Below are 20,727 nucleotides of genomic sequence, written 5' to 3'. Positions count from 1 at the left end.
CATCGGACTCTTAAATTCCTGATCTGAAGATGCCAGGGAAGAGCACCTCAGGACAAAATATCCTGGAAAGGTTTCACCTGCATCACATTCTGATGTAACAGACAAGAACGTGCTACATGTTTTTTTTTTTTTTTTTTTTTTTTTTTTTTGCTAACTTGATACAAAGTAGAGAAACCTGGGATGGGGGAAACTTCAGCAAAGAACTGTTCCCATGAGACTGGCCTGTGGCCATGTCTTGAGGCTTTTTCTTCTTTGCTAGTTGATGGAAGAGGGACCCAGCCCACTCCTGGGCAGTGCCATCCTGGGCAGGTTGGCCTGGGCTGTATAGGAAAGACGTCTGAACATGAACCTAGGAGAAGGGCAGTGGGCAGCATTTCTCCATAGTCCCCACTGCAATTACTGTCTCCAGGTTTCCTGAGCTCCTGCCGGACTCTTCACAGTGGTGCAACATGAATTGGAAGTATAGGCCAATAGAACGCCTTTTCTTCCTCGGGCTGTTTTGTTCTGTATTTCTTCATTGTACCAGAAAGCAAACCAGGGTTGCAGAAGAATCCAGGGTGTGGGTATTTTGCAGGTTACCTGGGCTGGGTTTTCGGAGCAAGTGACAATATTGGCAAAGTGTATGGGGAGAAGGAAAAGCAAGAACTTTGATTGGATTCTCAGCCAAGACAATGGGTGCAGTCAAGGTTATTCAGAGGACAATTGGGGAGATCGGAGTCCAGAGAGTTTGCTAGATGATTTAGTTGAATAAACATTAGTGATAGTGAGTCTAACCTGCTGAAAAACATTTTTTTTCAAATTAGGCAAGATGCAGGCAGGGATCAAACACCGTGAGGACAGCTGTCTGCTGTTTGCAAAGAGAAATGGCAAGTGTATAAATGTGGGTGGGCAGGAATGTGAAAGCTGGTGTGGAAAGATGTTGGTGTGTGTGTGTGTGTGTGTGTTTTCAGGGGTTCACTGTATAAGTCTAGAAATGTCTAATTTAATGTGGGTTTGAAACTTCTCAAAACAACTGAAAAAAGAAAAGTGCTTTTCAGAAGACAGAGAAAATAGGAAATAGAGTAGTTCTAAAATAAAAATGAAGTCATGTCCTTTTACTTCCTGTTGGCCAAAGCAGTGCCTCGTAGGTGACAGCAAATTTTCATTCTTGTAATCTGTTGTTTAACTTAAGATCATTGTGACACATCTTAGGAGGGTGACACTGACTTTTCTGGCAGCAGGAAGAGATGAAGTATTTTATCTTCTCCAGGAACCAAAGTTCAGTACTTAAATCCCTTGAGGTTTCTTGTTTGTTTGTTTGTTTGTTTTTTAAACCGAGCTTCATCTGTACCTAAGATTCTGGGAGTGAAGTAACACAGAGATGAATACATATCCCCTCATCCATGGGTATAGACTCAAACGTGGAGAGATGGAATCAACAAATATGTTTAGAGCGGCTGATGGCAGCTAAGAGAATGACAGGAGGAAGGATTCTGGGAGTAGAGGGGCATCAGGAAGCCTTGTCTAAACACAGAGGAGTGTGCTAATTACATGAGGTTGGTGAAAAGACCCTTTGCCAAATCCAAAATTAAAACCAAGCATTTGCAACGAAGAATGCTTCTGAGCATGGGTTCAAAACCTCTTTATTTTATGTGGGTACACTGTTGCTTTCCTTAGTCAAGCACACCAGAAGAGGGCATTGGATCCCATTAATGATGGTTGTGAGCCACCGTGTGGTTGCCGGGAATTGAACTCAGGACCTCTGGGAGAGCAGCCAGTGCTCTTAACTACTGAGCCATCTCTCCAGTTTGCTTTCTTATACGCCCCAGGATCGCCTGCTCATAAATGGCACCACTTCAGACCCATCCACATCAGTGGCTAATTAAAAAAATCCCCCCACAGACTTGCCTACAGACCTGTCTATGGGAGATAGTTTCCCAATGGAAGTTCACATGTCAAGTTGACAAAAAAGCAAACAAACAAACAAACAAAAACCCCCAAACAAACCAAACCAAAACTAACTAACAAATTCAGAGAGAAAAAGGCAGTGGTTTAATGGGCCTGGTTTGTTAAAGAGCTTCTGTAGTCTACATGGAGGGACAGTATTGGGCCCTCCAAGTTCTGAGCAGTCAGAAGACTTTGTAATAGTAACATGATCAGATTCATATCTGAGATGGACAACCCTGTCATTGGGGTGGTGGAGGTTGATGGGGCTATAAGAGTGGCTTCACCACTGGGGACTGGCGAGGTGGCTCAGTGTGTAGGAGCCCTTGCTGTTCAAGCATGAACTCCTGTGTTCACATCATGCCCCTACATTAACAAAATGCAGAAGGTATGGCCATGCATGCCTGCAATCTGGGGGTGGGGAGCGGAGGTAGGTACAAGCAGATCCTGGGAGTTCCCTGGCTTGTCATCCCAGCAAAAAAAGTGACCCTGTCTCAAGGAATCAAAGCACAGAGCAATAGAAGAAGACACCTGATATCTTTCTCTGGCCTCCATATTTGGTCAGGCACACCTTGGTACCTGCCCACATAGGTACCTGTACCATACATGACCACACATCACTTACATGCACACACAATAACCTTTGCATGAGGGCTCTGCAGAGACATAGAACCAATATGGTGGTTGTGTGTTTATGTGTACCTTCGTGTGTCCGTAGAGAAGGTTTTAAGAACCTGTTCATGCTGTGGGTGTGAACAAGTCTCAAACCTGCTGTGCTGCTGGCTGGCTGGAGAATCTGGTTCGAGTTGATGCTGCCATTTTAAGCCTTTCTCTCCCTGCTTTTAGTGGCTTGGATGAGACTCTACGCAACTGTGAACAGGAAACCATTATACTCAAAGTCTATTGCTTATGTTGACCTCCTCTGAAGACACCTTCACAGCAACACCTAGACTGGCACTTGACCAAATAGCTGGGCACCATGCTCTGGCCAAGTTGGTGCATAAAATTCACCATCAGCACATTTTGAAAGCTTGGTTACTATATGAGTTTTCCTTCTTGTTGCTGTGATGTAATTTAAGTGAAAAAGCTTATTTGGCTCACAGTTCCAAGTTACAGTAGGGAAGTCATCATCTATGTCATGTGAAGTAAAGTCAGTACACCATTACCTTGGGAAAGTCAAATGATGTATGTGAAGCAACCAGGACATCATATCTCAGTCAAAGCGTAGAGCAGTGAATTAAACATGTATGTTACTGCTCAGCTTACTTCATCTTCTCTGACATGATCCCCTGCCTAGGGAAGGGTACCGCCTATAGTGGACTGGTCAATTAGCACAATTCAGAAAATACTCACAGACATCCCCACAGTCCAACCTAACCTAGACTATCCTTTATTAAGTCTCTTTACCAGGTGATTCTTCATTGTGTCAAGTTGAAAGCTAAGAACAGGCCCACTGAGATGGCTCAGTGGGTAGAGGTGCCTGCCATTAGACCCAACTTGAATTTGATCCCCAAGACCTGTACCATCAAAGAAGAGAACTAGCTCCCACAGCTTATCTTCTGACTCCCACACATTCACCTTCACATGCACACCGGCATACACAGACACGTATAAATAAAAGCAAATGTGAGGTAAGAAAGAAACTAACCATTGTAAAGAGATCTGTTGTTCTTACCAAGACATGGAATAGAGAGGAAAGACAAACTTAGAGAGAGAAGCTTGAGTGTACTGGCTGGTTTTGTGTCAACCTGACACAATCTGGAGTTATCACAGAGAAAGGAGCCTCAGTTGAGGAACTGCCTCCATGAAATCCAACTGTAAAACATTTTCTCAACTAGTGATCAAGGGGAGAGGGCCCAGCCCATTGTGGGTGGTTCCATCCCTGGGCTGGTAGACCTGGGTTCTATAAGAAAGCAGGCTGAGCAAGCCAGAGGAAACAAACCAGTTAGCAGCACCCCACCATGGCCTCTGCATCAGCTCCTGCCTCCAAGTTCCTGCCCTGTGTGAGTTCCTTTTGGTGATGAACAGCAATGTGGAAGTGTAAGCTGAATAAACCCTTTCCTCCCCAACTTGCTTCTTGGTCGTGATGTTTTGTGCAGGAATACAAACTCTAAGACACTAGGACAAGCGTTCAGGAGATATCTTGCTGTTGAATCAATTCTAGAATCCATGTGGTGTCCCTGGATGTGGCATTAAGTGTCAGAAGCTAGGTGGCTTCATTTATATCTTCCGATTGTCTGGGGCTGTTGGCTGCTGTGCTTCTGTGATCTTCCATGTGACATTTCCTAGCTCATCTCTCTTCCTATAGGTGAGGCTCCACCAGGGCAAGCACCTACTGTGTAAGACCTCCTTAATTCTCTGATTCCGTCTCATTTCCCATGCCCAATGACCACAGTCAACCACATAGACAAGTTCAAGTAGAGGCGGACAACTCGAAAGCCTGGAATTCATTAGGGTGTATTAACATTCTAATTCATGTTAAGAGCAATGAAGAATAGCAAGAATGCAGCAGAAATCTGGACAGTTCACTGAAAGAGAGGTAGGGGTGGTCAGGGAAGTGATGTTTTGAGTTGAGACATAAAGTGATGCAGGTAGCCATGTGACATTCAGGAAGCAAGGCCATGGCAGACAGAGCACATGGGGAGTGTATGAGTCATAAAGCTAAGACCGGCTTTCAAATAAGTCCTCAAGAAACCACAGGGGCAGATTGGGCATGCGGGTGGAGGTGACGGAATGACAGCAATGGGGCTGCAGATGGAGCAGAAGAGAACCCTCATGTGGAGCTTGTCTAGCCATGGCAGAGTCTGACTTTATCCTACAAAATGGCAACCCAAGGCACCGGTGAAACAGTGGTGACATGTTTGCCAGTGGTCCATTGGCATGACAAACCCCAGAGAAAGCCAACTGTGTGTGTGTGTGTGTGTGTGTGTGTGTGTGTGTGTGTGTGTGTGTATGTGTATGTGTGCGTTGGAGGGGGTTGGCTATATTTTACTCACAGTTTCAAAGACTTCAGTCTGAACTCAGCTAGAGCCATTGTTTCTGAGCGGCAGAGAGTCGAAGCATTGTGAGGGTGGTACTACAAAGCTGCTTACCTCATGGTGGTCAAGAAGAAAGAGTAAACAGGGAGGGGCCCCGTTGCACTGTATATGTCTTTAAGTGCACACCGTACCTTCCTCCAACTCAATCCCACTTCTGATTTCCACCACTTCCCAGTTATGCCCGTAAAGTACTAAACCATCAATAGAGCTCCAGCCCCCCCAGGAACTGCTTCCTCCAAAGCCACGCCTCTAAACGCAGCAGCAATGATTTCCATCACAGGAGTCACTTGAGGGGACACCTCAAATGGGTTCTCTGCAAGTGACTCGATCTGATTTTCATCTTTAAAAGGCTATTCAGGTCTCAGGTGAGGAGCCAAGCATGAGATGAAGGACACAGGCCGATGCCTGGATGGAATGCGAGGAGCCGGGAGAGAATAGCAAGCACTCTTTCTTGACTGTTCTGTGCCTCGCATACATTGCACTCGGCCAAGCAGAGGTGGAAGGAAGCTAACTAGATCGAAAGCCCTTATTCTGAAGGGAGGGAAAACCCACTTCTAAATAACACTAAAGGCCCAGGACTGGGACGCTGGGACATGTGACAGAAAGGCAAAGAGCCCCTGATGATCTTTGGGCTTTCGTGCTGAATTAAGTGTGGACTGAGTATGAAAATGTAAACGAGGAGACCATTGAGACAGGGATGAGGGGTGGCTCCCTAGGGATTCATGAGAGATGAATGTGATAGGGGTGCTGCTAAGCGTCTACAGACCATGGCCATACACCTAAAGTGAGGGTCTGTGTGGTACACATGCACCTGTAGACCCAACTATATGGGGGGCTTGAGTGGGTGGATTACCCAAACCAAGGAGTTTGAGGTCAGCCTGGGCCCCACAGCACAGCCCTGTCTCACATTAAATGTATAATAGTCTCAGTTAAGTGTGGTGCTCACGCCTGTAATCACAGCACCGTGGACCCTAAGACAAGAAAGCTGTAATTTCAAAGATAGCCCGGACTTCATAGGCAGGCACTGATCCAGAGGAAGGAAAAGAAAGTGAATCATTATGTTTCTCTATCAGCCTTCAACTGCTGAACGACAAAGAGTTAGTTAGTGCTGCCCCCCAACGAGCAAAACAAATAGGAACTCTGTATGTGTATGTGGCTAGAAATCTATGCATTGCTTCATAGAGCTATGAACACCGACAAACCTTGAGGCTGTCTCCAAGCTGTATGCTCAGGAAAGCCAGCAGTACAGGTCAAAGGTGAGGTCCAGAGAACAGTGATCCGTACACCAGCTAGGTTTCAACGCCTGAGAGTCTAAAGCTCTGACGGCTTACCAATGATTCCACTCAGTGAGACAGTGACCAGAGTGACGTCTGCTTTTGGCTCTCTGCAGACTGGCGTGTGTAGGGGCACTGAGGAGCATCATCTGCTCTGCTTTGCTACCAATTCAAGGGCTAACCTCCTCTGGAAACTCCTTCCCAGACGAATCCAAAAAGCTGTTTAGTCAGTTGTCTGGGCCTCCCGGAGCTCAGTGAAGCCGACAATGACCTCAACCATCACATAGGAACGTGGAGAGATGGGTTGATTCGTGGGTGGAGTTATCCAATGCAGGGGAGGAAGGCATGAAGTAGGAGTTTGAAGTATATAAAAATAAAAGTTATTGCGATTCAGAGCTGGTAACCGAAAAGGCAATGGGCATTGAAGAAGGCAGTGACAATACTCGTGCAGAGGCTGGGTGTTTGAGTAATGATCTAAGTATCATTGGAATAAATGGGTTTGGAAGGGAGGAGAATGCAGTGATTTGGGAGCAGAGACTATGAGTTTGGAATAAAGCCAGCAGGACATAGGCCTCCACCAGTGTTGATTGTTGCTACGGTCATTAAGGCTTGTTTGTGTGTATGTGTATTTTGCTTTACATTCTTTCTTTAGAGGAATGTCCTCTCTGCCAAGGTTAATGACTCCATAATCAGAGACAGCCCACAAGGCAAGATTGGTAAGCAAAATGACCTTCATTAGAAAGACATGACCTTCAGGACTAAGGCTGTGGGAAAGAACTCTGAAAACATGAGTTCAAAAATATATAATTTCTCAATTATGCAAAATGAATGGTATGAGGAGCTTCACAGATTTAAAAGAAACAGAGGCAGCTGCAACTATGAGACAGCTTGTCAGAAAGATACTAAGGGAGGACATAAGAGATTTAGTTATCTTACCTAGTTAAGCTATTTCTTTATGCTTACACAAGCAGGTATTTCTGAGTTCAAAGTCAACCTGGGACTGAGGAAGTTTAGGTTCAGGCCCAGGGATGGTAGGAATTGGTAATTTCAGGGCTATCTTGTCTATTCTTGCCATTTATAAGAATCAAGGGGCTGGGTTCATAGGATTCACTAGATAACCAAAAGGGAACTTGGGGTAATGACTGGATTGATACATAAAAAAACAAAAACAACCACCACAACAACAAAAACTCCAAGCTTTTGATCTGCAAGAGATGAGCTATCCAGAGAGCTTTTAGAACAGCAAGAGAAAACGGTCTAAAAAAGCAGAACAGGGAGAACAGTCAAAGTCCTGAGCAAAACACAGGCTTGGACCCATGGTTTGACTTCTAGTTGTTTTGCTACTCCCTTGACATCCCTTTTTCCGGGGAATCCCACCTCTAAGGCGAGGCTGGTCCTTGTCAGTTCCCCTTGGTCTGACTCCTCACCTGCATTTGTTTTCATGATGGTTGGGGTGAGATGAAATGAAAACGCAGTTTATTTCCATTTCTCATGTTTACAGTCCACTTGCATTCTCTTGAGAACCATCTGTTCATTTTATTAGCCAATTGATTGGGTTGTTTGGTTTTAGTGTGCTTAGCTTTCTGATCTTTGTATAGCCTAGATATCAAACCTCTGCCCAAAGTACAGCTGAAGATTTCTCCGGCCTCAGAGGCTTTACTAGATTAAGGTGTTCGTCAACAGAAGATGAATAAAATTTTTTAAAAAAGTTTGTTACTTTTTTTTTCTAAACACAGTTTAAGAGTTTGTTTTTCACCCATAAAGAATGAAATTACATCAACTGAGGAAAAATGAATAACTGTATGTAGTAAGAATGTTGGCTTCTTTAAAAACCCAGTTATGTATGTACATATGTATGTATGCATGTTTTTGTTTTAATCCCAGGTGTGGGATAAGAGGCTGCTTCACAGCAGATGATTATGTTTTGCCTCCTGCACTAGCAGGGGTGTGGTTTTGCCAGCTGCAGATAGTTTAATTCTGGGGATTTTGGAGAGAGTATAAAAGGGGGAGTTCCAAGATGGGATTGCTGGATATTCTGACAATGATTAGACTTGCCCCTAGGAACCCGACTATGCCCCTAATTGGCAAAAGTAGCTGAAAAGGTTATCCCCCTTTTCCTTTTAACCTTCTTTCTCTCCTACCTAGTGTTGGGGGGTTGGAAGGGATTAGGGTGGAATTAGGGTTGGAAGGGAGGTAGAAGTATTAAAAAAAAAAAACAAAAAACAATAAAATAGCTAAAAAATATCAGCAACTGGAGATAATCTTAAGTGAATTAAGTCAGTTGCAGAAAACTATTATTTGCACAGACTTATAAAATGTCACATGTGCAGATGACATAAAAGGCAAGGCTATCTAATGGAAATGGGGACAGACAGGAGGAACAAGAAAGGGTTGGTGGCTGAGTATGGAGGAAATGGGCTCAAAGCACATTTTATAAGAAAGGCCCAGTGTAACTCAATACAATTTTTAAAATCTAAAATTGAATGTCAAAGTCAGACCCCCCCCCCACCCCAACATGGTTATTTGGAACTACTCAAGGAAAACAAGCACAACACATTAATGTCTTTTATTGTCAGACTTTGTGAGCCAAGGGACACTGCTTCCACATAGCTGTCTGGAAGGGGTAAGGCCAAGGTAACTTTTCTTTCTTGGTGAGTAGACTCATTTGGCCCACCTTTAAATTTTTTTTTTCCATATAAAAATAAAAGTCCACGTCCAGAATCTTTTTCTTATGGTTACAGCCGCTGTCATTTACAGGAGCTGTGTTCAGGCCACATTTATGGACTAGGGACAAAGCATGTGTAAATTCCATTAAAGCCTCAGGATTTGTGCCGGGGTCCCTTAGAGGTCTGCTTGAGGGGTACAGGGCTTGGGGATGCAGCAGCTTCCCCCCACATTCGACATGGTTACATCCGCAACCCAGCCAGAGTGATACAAGTTCCTCTTCAAAGGAAACGAAAAAACAAAACAAATTAATTTAACTTTTAGAAATAAAAGACTCCAAAATGACTTCATATTGTTCTAGAAACCGCACTGGAGCCAGCCGTTCAACAGTGGTTATAAATACAGTTATCTCTGTGGGGTGCAGACCTGTTAGTAATACAGCAGTCACAGGTCGCATCCCCTTGCTACATGTAAAACGAAACCGAGTCAAGACGCCTCTTTCCAAAATACAGCAAAGACAGGAACATCCAGGATCCCGGGTCTGTTAATGAAGCCACCTTGAGACTAGAACTCTGAACTAGGAAAATATACAGACTGTTTACAACATTGCACATCCTCCTTCCCTTTGTGTTTGATGCTCACAAGACAATGATTAAAGTGTTGAGTGTGAGAACACGGGCATGCTCGGGCAAGCACAGACAGTTGAAACAAAGCAAAAAAAAAAAAAAAAAGGTTAATACATGTCCGTAAGGAAGGCTGCCAGCAGCGCTCCGACACCACACTGTCTCCCCTCCCCACTCCCTCAGCTTCCCTGGGATGGGGAGGTTAGTGCACGATCAGGGGATTGGATGCTCCACTTCCAAGCTCCAGATGCTCCACCAGGAGGTGAAAGCTCTTCCCCTCAGTAGTACAGTTAAGGTCGATTAGGGTCGATTATGCGAGTTAAGGCACTTCTGGCTGCTTTGGTGGCCGTGTGGTTTTCTCCCATTTTCTTTTTTCTTTAAGGCAAGTATCATCTACGAGTACTAAAGCTTAAGAAATTGTGCAGACTGTTAAGGTTGACAGCTTAATTCCTGATCACCGAAGGCTGACAGAGGGAAGGGAGACTCCTCCCTCTGACGACTGGTTTCCAGAAGCCTGGACAGATGTGTTTCCAAAGCTGGGTCGGGACTTGGCGCTGGCCCAGGCAAAGAGCGGCATGTTCAGATTGGAGAGACACATGGGCTTCCTCGTTTTCACCTGGAGCTGCCCTGGCTGCTCACAGAGCGCGTGGTGCTGAAACGCTTCTTCACGATCATGCTGATGTACGCTTTCATGAGCTTGGCCACGCCCACCACCTGCGGGGGGGGGGGGGGGGAGAGGGGGAAGAACCCACAAATGGTCACCAGTCTCTACCAGGTTCGAGAGCCTAGCTACACAGACATCCTCTGACTGCCCTCCATATAAGAACCCGTAGCTTCTGATGGTAAGTCCAGGACCAGACTCAAGGGGAATGCGAAGTTGAGCACAGCGGACTATTCCTAAGCTCCGGAGAGAGTGAACTGGATCCTTTCTAGATAAAGTGTGCACCACCTGGTGGCTCTTGTATGGAAAGCAGTGATTTTATGTGATGCCTGTTGTCTGACTTTGCGAACTGGTGCACCATTATTACACCGGGGTTGGTATCATTAGGGTTCCAACAGCCATCCTCAGTTAAAACGGGGGCGAAATTTGGAGACCACATCAGCCTTTAGAGGCTACAGTAGTTAATTTCCAGGTTCATTTATCCGGACACAGGCTGAAGCAGCAGGAGGGAGCCTAGTGAGTGGGGTTTGACCTCTGGCAGGACCCCCAGATGCCCAGTTCATTTTCACTGCAAACCAGCCATTCTGCTGAGCTAGGCACGACCTTTCACTAGCATCCTCCAAGGACGCCGCTACCACCGTGCTCTCAGCCTGGACTATACAAAGGTATCTTCTAGGCTTCTACTTCCTCTGGTGCTTTTCCCATCCCACGCTACCCGTGCTGATACTGGTAGAGCCACTAGCTGCAATGTCTTGCACAATCCTAGATTTCATGGTAGGCCCCCACCCTCCATGGGATTTCTATTAAGTGTCACAGCCCAGCACCAGAACCTTGAGCCCTTTCTTCTCTCTGCATACCTCCCCATCAATCCACTAAATTTCGCTCAGCTTCCTGATCCCCTAGCACCCCAAGTGTCCTCTTGCCCACCACCATCCCCCCAGGCCGCTCTTTCCTGGTAGCAATGCCCCTGAGGAGGCCTCATGGCTTCCCTTATTGTTTGGGATTGCCATTGCTTATATACTCAGTAAATTTTCTGAATGTGATTTTGTGATCCAGAATCAACTACGGCCAGCCGGGGGTGGGTGGGCCCTCAGCTCCTTCCTGCTCTGTGGATGCCTCTGGAGTACAGTCCCCCCCCCCCCTTTTTAAAAATCATTTTATTTCATGGGTGAGTGTTTCACTTGAAGTGTATTTGACGTGTGTGACTGGTACCCGAAGAGGTCAGAAGATGGTTGTGAGCCATCATGTGGATGCTGTGAATTTAAACCAGGACACAGCTGAAGCCCTCTACAAAGCAGCGAGGGCTCTTAACAGCTGAGCCATCTCTCCAGCCTCCAGACCGGAGCCTGACTGTTGTGGTTCCTTGCCTCGGTCACCTCCGATCTGCAGGGTGCCTGCCAACAATGTCCTTCCTCGTCACATCCCTTCCTTCTCTTCCTTTCCTGAACCGTTTGCAGGAAGCGGAGTTCTGTGCTCAGTAGAGGGGACAGGGTGAATCTGGAGCCACCTGACTTTGGCTTTAGAAGAGGGAGGGGCAACCATACTGGGCTCCATACCTGGAGCAAGTTACTCAAACGCAGAGACTTGGTCGACGGCAGCCAGGCCATGGCGGCAACCGTTCTCTGCTTCCCCCGAGGCCCAGTGAATCCTGAATCCCCCGTCTTTGCCTCTTACCTCACTCGTCTCAAAAAGCAGCTCCCGTTCATCAACCACGATCTTGTAGGTGTTGGCCAGGGGTGCCCCAAAAGATAGGATGTGCTCATACTGGAAGACCTCTAAAGGCTTGCTCTCTCCACGCTTGTACACAGACACAGCGTCTGCGCTGACACCCAGCCAGAGCTCCTGGGGGAAGCCGCCTTCCTTGCACTGTGGGGGCAGGAGATTCAGTGTAAGCAAACACTGCTGAGGACGTCCAGAACACACCCAAAAAAAACCACAAGGCAGGCACTGAGGCCAGTGCTCGGCAGGTTGTACTGACTGAAGTCACCACGCCAGCATCTGAACAGAAGTGGTACCTCAGTGCGTATTCTTGTTGACTTCTGACTGGGCCACCCATTTTAGGCTTCTTAGAGAGCAATTATGCCTTGCTCTGGTGTTGTTCATAATGCCTCATCTAGAGTGAGCCACCTCTGCTCCTCTGTTTCTAGGTCTGTCCCCATCGTGTCTGGGCTGGTTTATCTAGGATCGCAGAGGCAAATTCTCCCAATAGCTGTGTGTTGGCTCCTCTCCACAAGATATGGCAACAGCCTGATAGATGTTCAGTGTAAACACACTTCTGGCCTGACTGCAGACTCGCTTGTATGGAGCGATGGGAGGAAAACAAGAGCCTGTGTGGGGAACAGCAACCCAGGACCGGTCGGAACCAGAGCATAAACAGATGCTGTAAATTAGGCGTGTGTATATGGCACAACGTGCCTCGTTTATACATCAGAGCAGTGGCTCTAAACCTTCCAATTGATGCGACTCTCTGATAGTGTGTTCTGGTGGCCCTCAACCATAAAATTACCTTTGTGGCTACTTCATAACTGTAATAACAGTCATGAATTGTAATGTAAATGAGGGGGTCTTGACCCATGGGTTGAGAACTGTTGCATCAGAAGAAACAAAACCATACCAGCCGACTGACCACACCCAGGCCAGCATCCTCCTAGAAGCAATTAAAGTATCTTGGGATAAGATATTGGATTTTTATAAAGCTTCGATTTAGTCATCAGAGATCCTGCTAATTTGCCAAAGTTGGAAGAGATCTAAAAGCGCATCTGTAAAGGTGTTGGGAAACTTGTCTGTCCAGAACCAGGGAGAACGTCTCACTGGCTTACATAGTGTGGCTGGCAAGGGCCTTGTGGTCTCTGGCACTGACTAAACCCTCCACATTTGCAAAAAAAACACACAAGGGAGATGGCTAGATTTAACATGCAGGCCTGTTTGACGAGACTCGCTCTGCCCTACACCCTGGGCAAACTTCCTTCCAGTCAGTGGTCTTAAATAAAGACACAAGAACTTAATACTGGGATGGGGCTGTGGCTAAATTGCAGCAAGAAAACCACAATTCCATGCTACAAGATGCTGTTCCTGCAAGCAGATCATCACGAGGAACCAAGAAAGCAAGTGCAAGCTCAGCCCTTTTGTCCTCGTCGCTACAGTCCGGACTGAAGTCTGAAACATCCTTAAGTGCTGACTTGAGGCAGAAAATATTTAGATGGAGACTCGGGACATAGCTCAGGGGCAAAGTGCTTGCCTCTTTGCGCCAGAGCCTGGGTTTAATACCCAGAATGCAAATAAGGAAAAGTTTGTACATCTTTTTAAAAAGTTGGATCAACTGCCTGGTGGTGTCAGTGCACACCCAAGGAGAGGCAGGGGAATCTCTGAGTTTCGGGACAGCACTTGTGAGGTGGACGAAAGGGGTTCAAACACAAGCCAAGTCTGAAGCCAGTTGGCTCAACAAAACACACACACACACACACACACAGGAAAAAACAAAAACTACTTAAGAAAACACAAGTACCAGAGACCTGGGAGGTGAGAGACTGTCAGGACTCAAAGGGAGGAACCTTAGATGAAATGCCCTACAGTGAGGAGAGGGAACTTGCAGAGACAACCTCTAGCAGAAAGACAGGGCATCAAGTGAGGGATGGGGTTGCCTTTACACAGTCAAAACTCTGATTCATAATTGTTCCTGTCTGAAAGACTGCAGGGACAAAAATGGAGAGCAGCCCGAGGAAACGAAGGTCCAGTGATAGATCCAAAGTGGGATCCAGCTCAAGGGGAGGCCCCAAGGCCTGACACAGTTACTGAGACTATGGGGCACTCACTAGAAGGGACCTAGCATGACTGCCTTCTGAAAGACCCAACAAGCGCCTGCAGATACTGTACCCAACAAATGAACAGAAGCTGCTGACCCCTGTGGTTAAATTAGGAAAATGCTGGAAGAAGCTGAAGAAGAAAGGAGACCCTGTAGGAGGACCAGCCGTCTCAACGTGGACCCCAAGATCTCTCAGACACTGGATCACCAACCAGGCAGCATACACCAGCTGATATGAGGCCCCCCAACACATATATAGCAGAGGACTGCCTGGTTGGGGTTCAGTCAGAGAAGATGCACCTAACCCTCAAGAGACTGGAGGCCTCAGGGAGTAAAAGGTCTGGTAGGGTGGATACATCCTCATGGAGAGGGGGGTAGGGGGTGGGGGAGGAATGGGATATGAACAGTCAGAGGTTGGCCTGAGAGAAGGATAAAATCTGGAGTGTAAAAAAAAAAGACTAAATAAAAATAAGAAAAACACAACAGAAAATAAATAAATAAATAAATAAATAAAACAAAACAAAACAAAACAAAACCCCTCTGGACATGAGGATGCTAATGGTAAGACTCAGAGGGCACAGAGCCAAGTGGTCCCTCTTGTCCCTTTTCCCACATGACCATAGGAAGGTTTAGGTTCTGACAGCTTGGTCAGGACACACCACGGCAGTAGCCAGCTCTCACCTCCACGTCAAAGAGCGTTGACCCATAACCAGGCCACTCCTTGATCAGGGCCATATACTTGGCCATGGCTTGTTCCTGGTTCACTCCCTGCAATTTCTTCCACTTGTCAATGATACTGGCTCGAGCCGAGCAGACTTCCTCCTTAATCCACATGTCCAACATCTGCTCCTCCTCCGCCTTTTGCCGAACCATGGTCCCCGTCCGGAAGCTCCGCCGAAGTGTCCCCTCCAGGAAGCTGGTCCGTCTCTTCTCCAGGCGTTCGTAGGGGGTGAAGGTTTTGGTCGACTGACTGATTCGAGCTTTGAGTCTCTGCAGAGAATAAACCTCCTCCAGGGGTGGAACCGAGGTGTTCAGGGTATAGTCGCCCTGCAGGTACTGGAGTCTTAAGGCAGCCAGCACTTGGAGGCTTTCCTCGGGGGCTGGGTGGTGGCCATGGATGACTGCTTCGTGGGCCTGGAAGGAGGTGACAGACAGCAAAGGGGTCAGGAAACGGTAGTCACTCATGCTGTGCAGGCTACACCCCAGCCTTCCTTTAAATTCCTCCCCTTCAAAGCACCCTCCCACGCTCATGCTTCAAGTTGGATTTCTCCTAGCAAAGCACAGCCCACTGCTTCAAATTCCTCCCCTTTGTGGGTGTCTTCTAACCCTGGAGTATCTTTTACCCCCATGATCTCTTGGCAATGATTTTTTTTTTCCTTTTCTTCTTCTTCTTTCTTTTTTTTTAAAATTCACTTTATATCCCAATTGCTGTCTCCCCTTGAAGTCCCCCCGCCTCCATTCCTCCTCCTCTTCTCCTCTAAGAGAATGGAGGGCCTCTGCCTGAGTATCCTCTGACTCTGGCACATCAAATCTCTTGGCAGAGGTGTTTAACTGAGTATGTAAGGTTTTCATTCTACGGAGCAAGCGGCTAGCTCTCCCTTGCTGGTAAATCTACTACCTTGGCTAATCCAACAGACTTTAGCAGCTCATTTACATGCCGTAGTAATGGGCATCTCTCTTGCCTCCAACAAAGGAAAACAATCTTTTTTTTCCTCAAAGTTCCTTTTACCTGTTCAAACATAAACGCAAATTCCACACTGTCTTTTGGCACGCTGTCGGTGTCCAGGAAGCAATAAAGTTTGAAGTAGAATTTCCATGGCGCATCTCCAGCTTCTGACGTGGCAGCTAGCCTACAGGCAGAAGCCACAAGAGACTCAGAGCAAAATTAGAAATGAGCCCCCCCCCGGTGACCCACAGAGGGCTGATTTTGCACAGCTCATTTTGAGGATGAAGACATCCTACCCAAGGTGGTAGCGGTATGCTGGGGCAAAGGGAAGACACAAGGGGTCATCACACAAATAAGCTGGCAAGGCAGAGCTTGTCAGAGTTCCTTGGCAGCTTAGCTATAGGGGAAGTGGCTGCTTCCAGCCAGTTTTCACTTTAGGACAACAAAGAGAACGCTTTCAAGCAAAGCGGGCCAGCAGGGACTGTAAGGGCCCCCCAGAAGAAATGGCACCATCTAACCTGTACCTAATGCACAGAAAGGCTGTCTGTTCATGTCAACTTAGTCGAAATTGCTATGAGGATTCAGGGGGCTGCACTCGCATGTCAAGCATGCACAGGGACTAGAGATCAGACACTGAAGGACGTCCCGCTGAAGGGACGTACAGTAGGCAGGACAGACAGTTTGAAGAGCTGGGGTGTGGGTTTGAGTCCCGCATCCTCTTTTCCAAGCTAATCCGGAATAAGTGAAACCCCATCAGTTCTAAGACACAGCGAATCCTGGGGGCTGAGAGGGAGAGGACGGGGTGATGGGCTAAGGGTGAGTCAGACAGATCAACCCGGAGACCATGGCTCTGTCCTTGAGTCGGGACACACGGGTGACGGAGGAGGAAAGGTAAACAGATTAACAAGGGTAAAATAAAACCCAGAAATACACGGAGGCCAAACAGGGAGCGTCAACTGTTCTTCTGGCACTTTGAAGAGGAGGAAGAACTTACTTCTCAAACTTTGCCAGGACGTCAGCCACGATAGTCCGGCTTTCGATGGCTTTGTCCACCTGCCCATTGTACTCAAACAAGGCAAACATGTTCCTGCTGTCTTCCATGGCGAGGCCCCGGATCAGCTTCTCCACCACCTGGAAGACAGGAGGGGGCCCTCAGCTCCGCCACCGTGAGGTTTACACACGTACGGCTCCATCTGAACTCAGAGGGAGTGGCTGGTGCGACAGGGTCCACACAGTCCTCTGACACTGTCGCCTCCTCTTTGACCCCAGAGCCTAGGCATGTACTTTTGTTCTCTTACTGTCTCAGTAAACTCAGCTTTGACTTTCTTCTTGTTTCACCCTCCCCTAGGGAGTGGAGAAGAGGAACACTAACCTATTTTCTTTTTCTTTTTCTTTTGCAAAGCCTCAGTAGTTGGGAAAAAGTAAATGCAATCCCTAAGTCCCATCTTTTATTTGATAGATTGATGAGCCTCCAGAAACAATAGTGACGTCTAATGATGACTCGTTTAAAAGGGCTCCCAAGGCTTTATTAGCAATGCCACCATCACCCCAAGCTTTCGTTGTAAGTAGAAGAATTGTAAAGTAAAAGAGAAAAAAAAAAAAGTGCTCATCTCATGTGGTATTTTCAACACACTCACGTGGCACACTGAGACACTCGGTGGCCGAAGTAGTGTTTCCCAGTAGGAGATCTAGACACGCTCAAGATGAAGAAGATTACAGAGACATTGGCTTAAAGTTGAGCTGTGCATTTCTGCGTACCTGCACTTTTACCCCCACTGTGTGCATGGAGCACAAGGCGACTCTTAAGAGAGCCCTACCTCCCCAGCTGTGGTGTGCGAGTTGATGGTGATCTTACAGGAGCCTCCACCATGACAATACACCGTGGACGTCATTTCCTGCCGGTGGATCAGGGCTTCAATTTCATCTCGGGAAGGCACAAACTCTCTGCATTTGGTTTTCTTGAGAGATTCGTAGATAAACAGGACATATTTCTCCATCTCGGTCCCTGGGAACTGTTCTCGTATCCTGAGGGACAAAGGTGACTGTGAACTATAGCTACACACAGGCTGGCTGGGCTGTGAGGACGGTTTGGCAGCAGAGGTTGGGAGGCTGCCCCCTAGTGGTGACAGCAGCTAATGGCAGTGTCTGCCTGGCTAGGTCCAACTTCAACACGTAGAAAAAGTAAAGATATTAAGGGTACTCTGCAGTCAGTTTTTTTATGTGGCACCATTAATACCCGAAATTATGATGCCTCCGTCCATGGCCTTGAATTCAAAAATATCTGCCCGCCTCTGCCTCCTGGAGTACAGGGATTAAAAGTGTGCATACTATGCCTAGACCCGGCCTTTTTGCTTTGTTAATACAGGGGTTCACTCTGTGCTGCAGGCTGGCCTTGAACTCTTGTCCCTCCTCCCTCTGTGCTGAGATCACCAGCTTTCAATGTTTGCCACAGTTAAGCAAAATGAGATTTTTTTTTTTTGTTATTTTGTCTTTTTTTTTCTTCAAAGCTGAGGACCAAACCCAGGGCCTCGCACATGCTAAATCTCCAACCCCGAAAAATGAGATTTTTAAGCTGCTTTTGCCACACACAAAAGAATGAGATGACCGACTGACTACTCAGAGTTACCAAAGTAGTCATTTTATTACCTCAATGTATTCCATAACCTCATGCTGCCAACCTCAAAATAAAATCTAGTAAGAACCAAGTCAGCACGTGTGCGCACACAAGTAAAATATCCAAGTTGGGGTTTTCTATAGAGAGAGTAATTAAGTGTACCCAACATGAATACATTAAGATGCTATGTCCATAGTGGCTTGGTTCTTTATGCAGCTAAAAGGCAAGAGGGCGTCCAAGCTACTCAGACTTGCTCCAGGGGACCCGTGGGTCTGGCTGGAGGGCATGTCCTGTGTTGGAATAGCCCATCATGCCTCCGTTAGGAACTCTGTCCAGCTTTGTACAAAAGCGCCCCCTGGCCTAGTGCTTTACCTTTTCAGGTGGAATTTGAGGTACTTGAGGATTCCTCGGCTGGGCAGGAAGGTGCAGCTGAGGCATGTCAGGATCTGCCAGCTGTAAAGGTTGCCCACGCTGCCTGGGTGGGGCACTTTATTGGTCTGCTTGATAAGCTGACAGTACAGTTCATCCCGCAAGGGCCGCAGGTCATGCCCGGTCTGCAGGATGCCCTGGATGATGGGGATGGGGTCGGACATAGACTCCAGTTGCTGCAGCGAGTTGAATATCTTGATTGCTTCATCCTGAAGGGTCGTGTAGCCTTTGTCTTTAAGCACTAGGGGAAGAAAACCGACTGACATCACTGGCGGGGCTGGAAGAAATCCTCTCTGCCAAGGTTAATGACTCCATGATAACCAGAGACAGCAGAGTCCAGAAGGCAAGAGTGTGGTAGAGAGACCTGACCTTCAGGACAGCCCTAAGGCTGTGGGAAAGAACTCTGAAAACAGGAGTTTGAAAATATGTAACTTCTCAATTAGGCGAAATGGGCAAAAGGAAGGAGTGATGTCAAGGACAAGCAGCCACTTCTGATTCAGTGTCAACCAAGGTGGGTGAGCCGCACTGCTCAGTTAGGGAGCTGAGACTTTACTACAGAAACTGCTCATTTAAAACCCCGACTATGGAAGGACAGCTTTCCTCACTTGGAATGTGATCCTGTCTAGGACCTGTTTACCTTGACTTAAAACAACAGGTTCCATCCTGTCCGTCCGTTAGAACTCAGAAATACTGTCAGTCAAAACTACAAATAATCCTCCATGCACCATAGCCTGGCCTCCCGAGTGTGGATTTGCTGTGCACCGCACTCAAGCTGCTGATGCTCACACTCATGGTGCGAAGCCCATGTCAGGATGAAAGAATGAATGCACATACAGTTCACTGGACGTAATTAAAGATAGAAGGCTGAACAGGCACACCTTCCACCACTGTACAGCAGGAGCTGGATACTCAGAGCTCATGGAGAACGCCCGCATTCTCTGACATCCCTTTAAATCAGCATTTCTCAGCCTTCCTGTTCCTGATGCTTCTTTAATACAGTTCCTCATGCTGTGCTGACCCCAACCATAAAATCACTTCATTGCCACTCCACAACTGTAACTTTGCTTCTGTTATGAATTGTAATGCAAACATTTGATACTTAGGATACCTGAAATGGGCCCCTCCTGAAAGGTCGTGACTCACAGGTTGAGAACCATGGCTTTACAAGGTTACTTGAGTATGTTTTATGGTCTTTCCTGTCTGGAACGACTGACTTAGAGACTCTTTGAGTTAGCAATGCTTCCACGTTAGAGCAAAGTGAATAGAATCGTAGGATACTGACAGCTTTGTGAACTCACAGTTGAGATTTATGTCCCCATAGGGAAGAGGCAGGAGCGGGGAGTGCAGCGGGTGATGAGTGTAGCGAAGTATCGGGTTCCGCTTGTAAATCTGCTCCACCACGTCGGAGTTCAGGCAGTTCTCCTGGAGAGAAAGGCAGCCATTTAAAGAAAACAAAGCGTGTGAGGAGCATCCACACTCAGAGCCAATCCAGGCATGCTTCCACAAACAGAAACATCTTTCACAAATCGGGAAAAGCAGTGTTGAGCATTTACAGCCAAAGAGAATCCAATCTGCATTGGCGCAGACCCCAAAAGCATGTGACACACCCCCAGTATCTGTTTCAAGTGCACGTCTCCCCCACACTACTGAGACTCCCCATCCCTGTAGCTGTTCATATGTCTACTAAAAAACGTGATCTTCTTCATGATGTGGTCTCCAAGCATAATTCATTTTAAAATACACTTTGGTTAGGCTTTATGTTTTTGAGTCTTGGGACAGGATCTGGGGTAGCCTTAGAACTCGTGACAATCCTGCTGTCTGCCAATGGCTGGGATTATAAAACTTGCAGTACCACAGGCTGGCTTTAATTATTATTATTAATTCTTTTTGGTACTTCTTTTAAATATATATATATATATATATATATTTTTTTTAGTTATGTGTTTATTCCATCTATGTGTGCTGCCTGTATAGGCCAGAAGAGAGGACATCGAATCCTTTGGAACCAGAGCTAGAAGTGCCTGTGAGCTCCC

At 46.8% G+C, this 20,727-nt stretch overlaps 1 protein-coding gene across 3 annotated transcripts in view; it reads right to left on the bottom strand.

Moving 5' to 3' along the window:
• Nucleotides 1–8,786: 8,786 nt before the first annotated feature.
• Nucleotides 8,787–20,727, bottom strand: part of MYO10 (myosin X) — a 74,052-nt gene continuing 62,111 nt past the window's right edge. For all 3 annotated transcript variants that reach the window (XM_080933712.1, XM_080933714.1, XM_080933713.1), the window contains 8 exons: nucleotides 19,993–20,116; nucleotides 18,638–18,935; nucleotides 17,469–17,676; nucleotides 16,646–16,782; nucleotides 15,715–15,835; nucleotides 14,667–15,119; nucleotides 11,858–12,049; nucleotides 8,787–10,236 (listed from right to left, as the gene is read on the bottom strand). In XM_080933712.1, the coding sequence (XP_080789838.1) occupies nucleotides 10,135–10,236; nucleotides 11,858–12,049; nucleotides 14,667–15,119; nucleotides 15,715–15,835; nucleotides 16,646–16,782; nucleotides 17,469–17,676; nucleotides 18,638–18,935; nucleotides 19,993–20,116 (1,635 nt within the window). In that variant the 3' untranslated portion in view covers nucleotides 8,787–10,134. The remainder of the gene's footprint in view (nucleotides 10,237–11,857; nucleotides 12,050–14,666; nucleotides 15,120–15,714; nucleotides 15,836–16,645; nucleotides 16,783–17,468; nucleotides 17,677–18,637; nucleotides 18,936–19,992; nucleotides 20,117–20,727) is intronic.

Source organism: Micromys minutus (genome assembly GCF_963924665.1).
Source record: "Micromys minutus genome assembly, chromosome: 20".
NCBI classification, from domain to species: Eukaryota; Metazoa; Chordata; class Mammalia; order Rodentia; family Muridae; genus Micromys; species Micromys minutus.
This window is presented reverse-complemented; position numbering and strand designations above follow the sequence as displayed.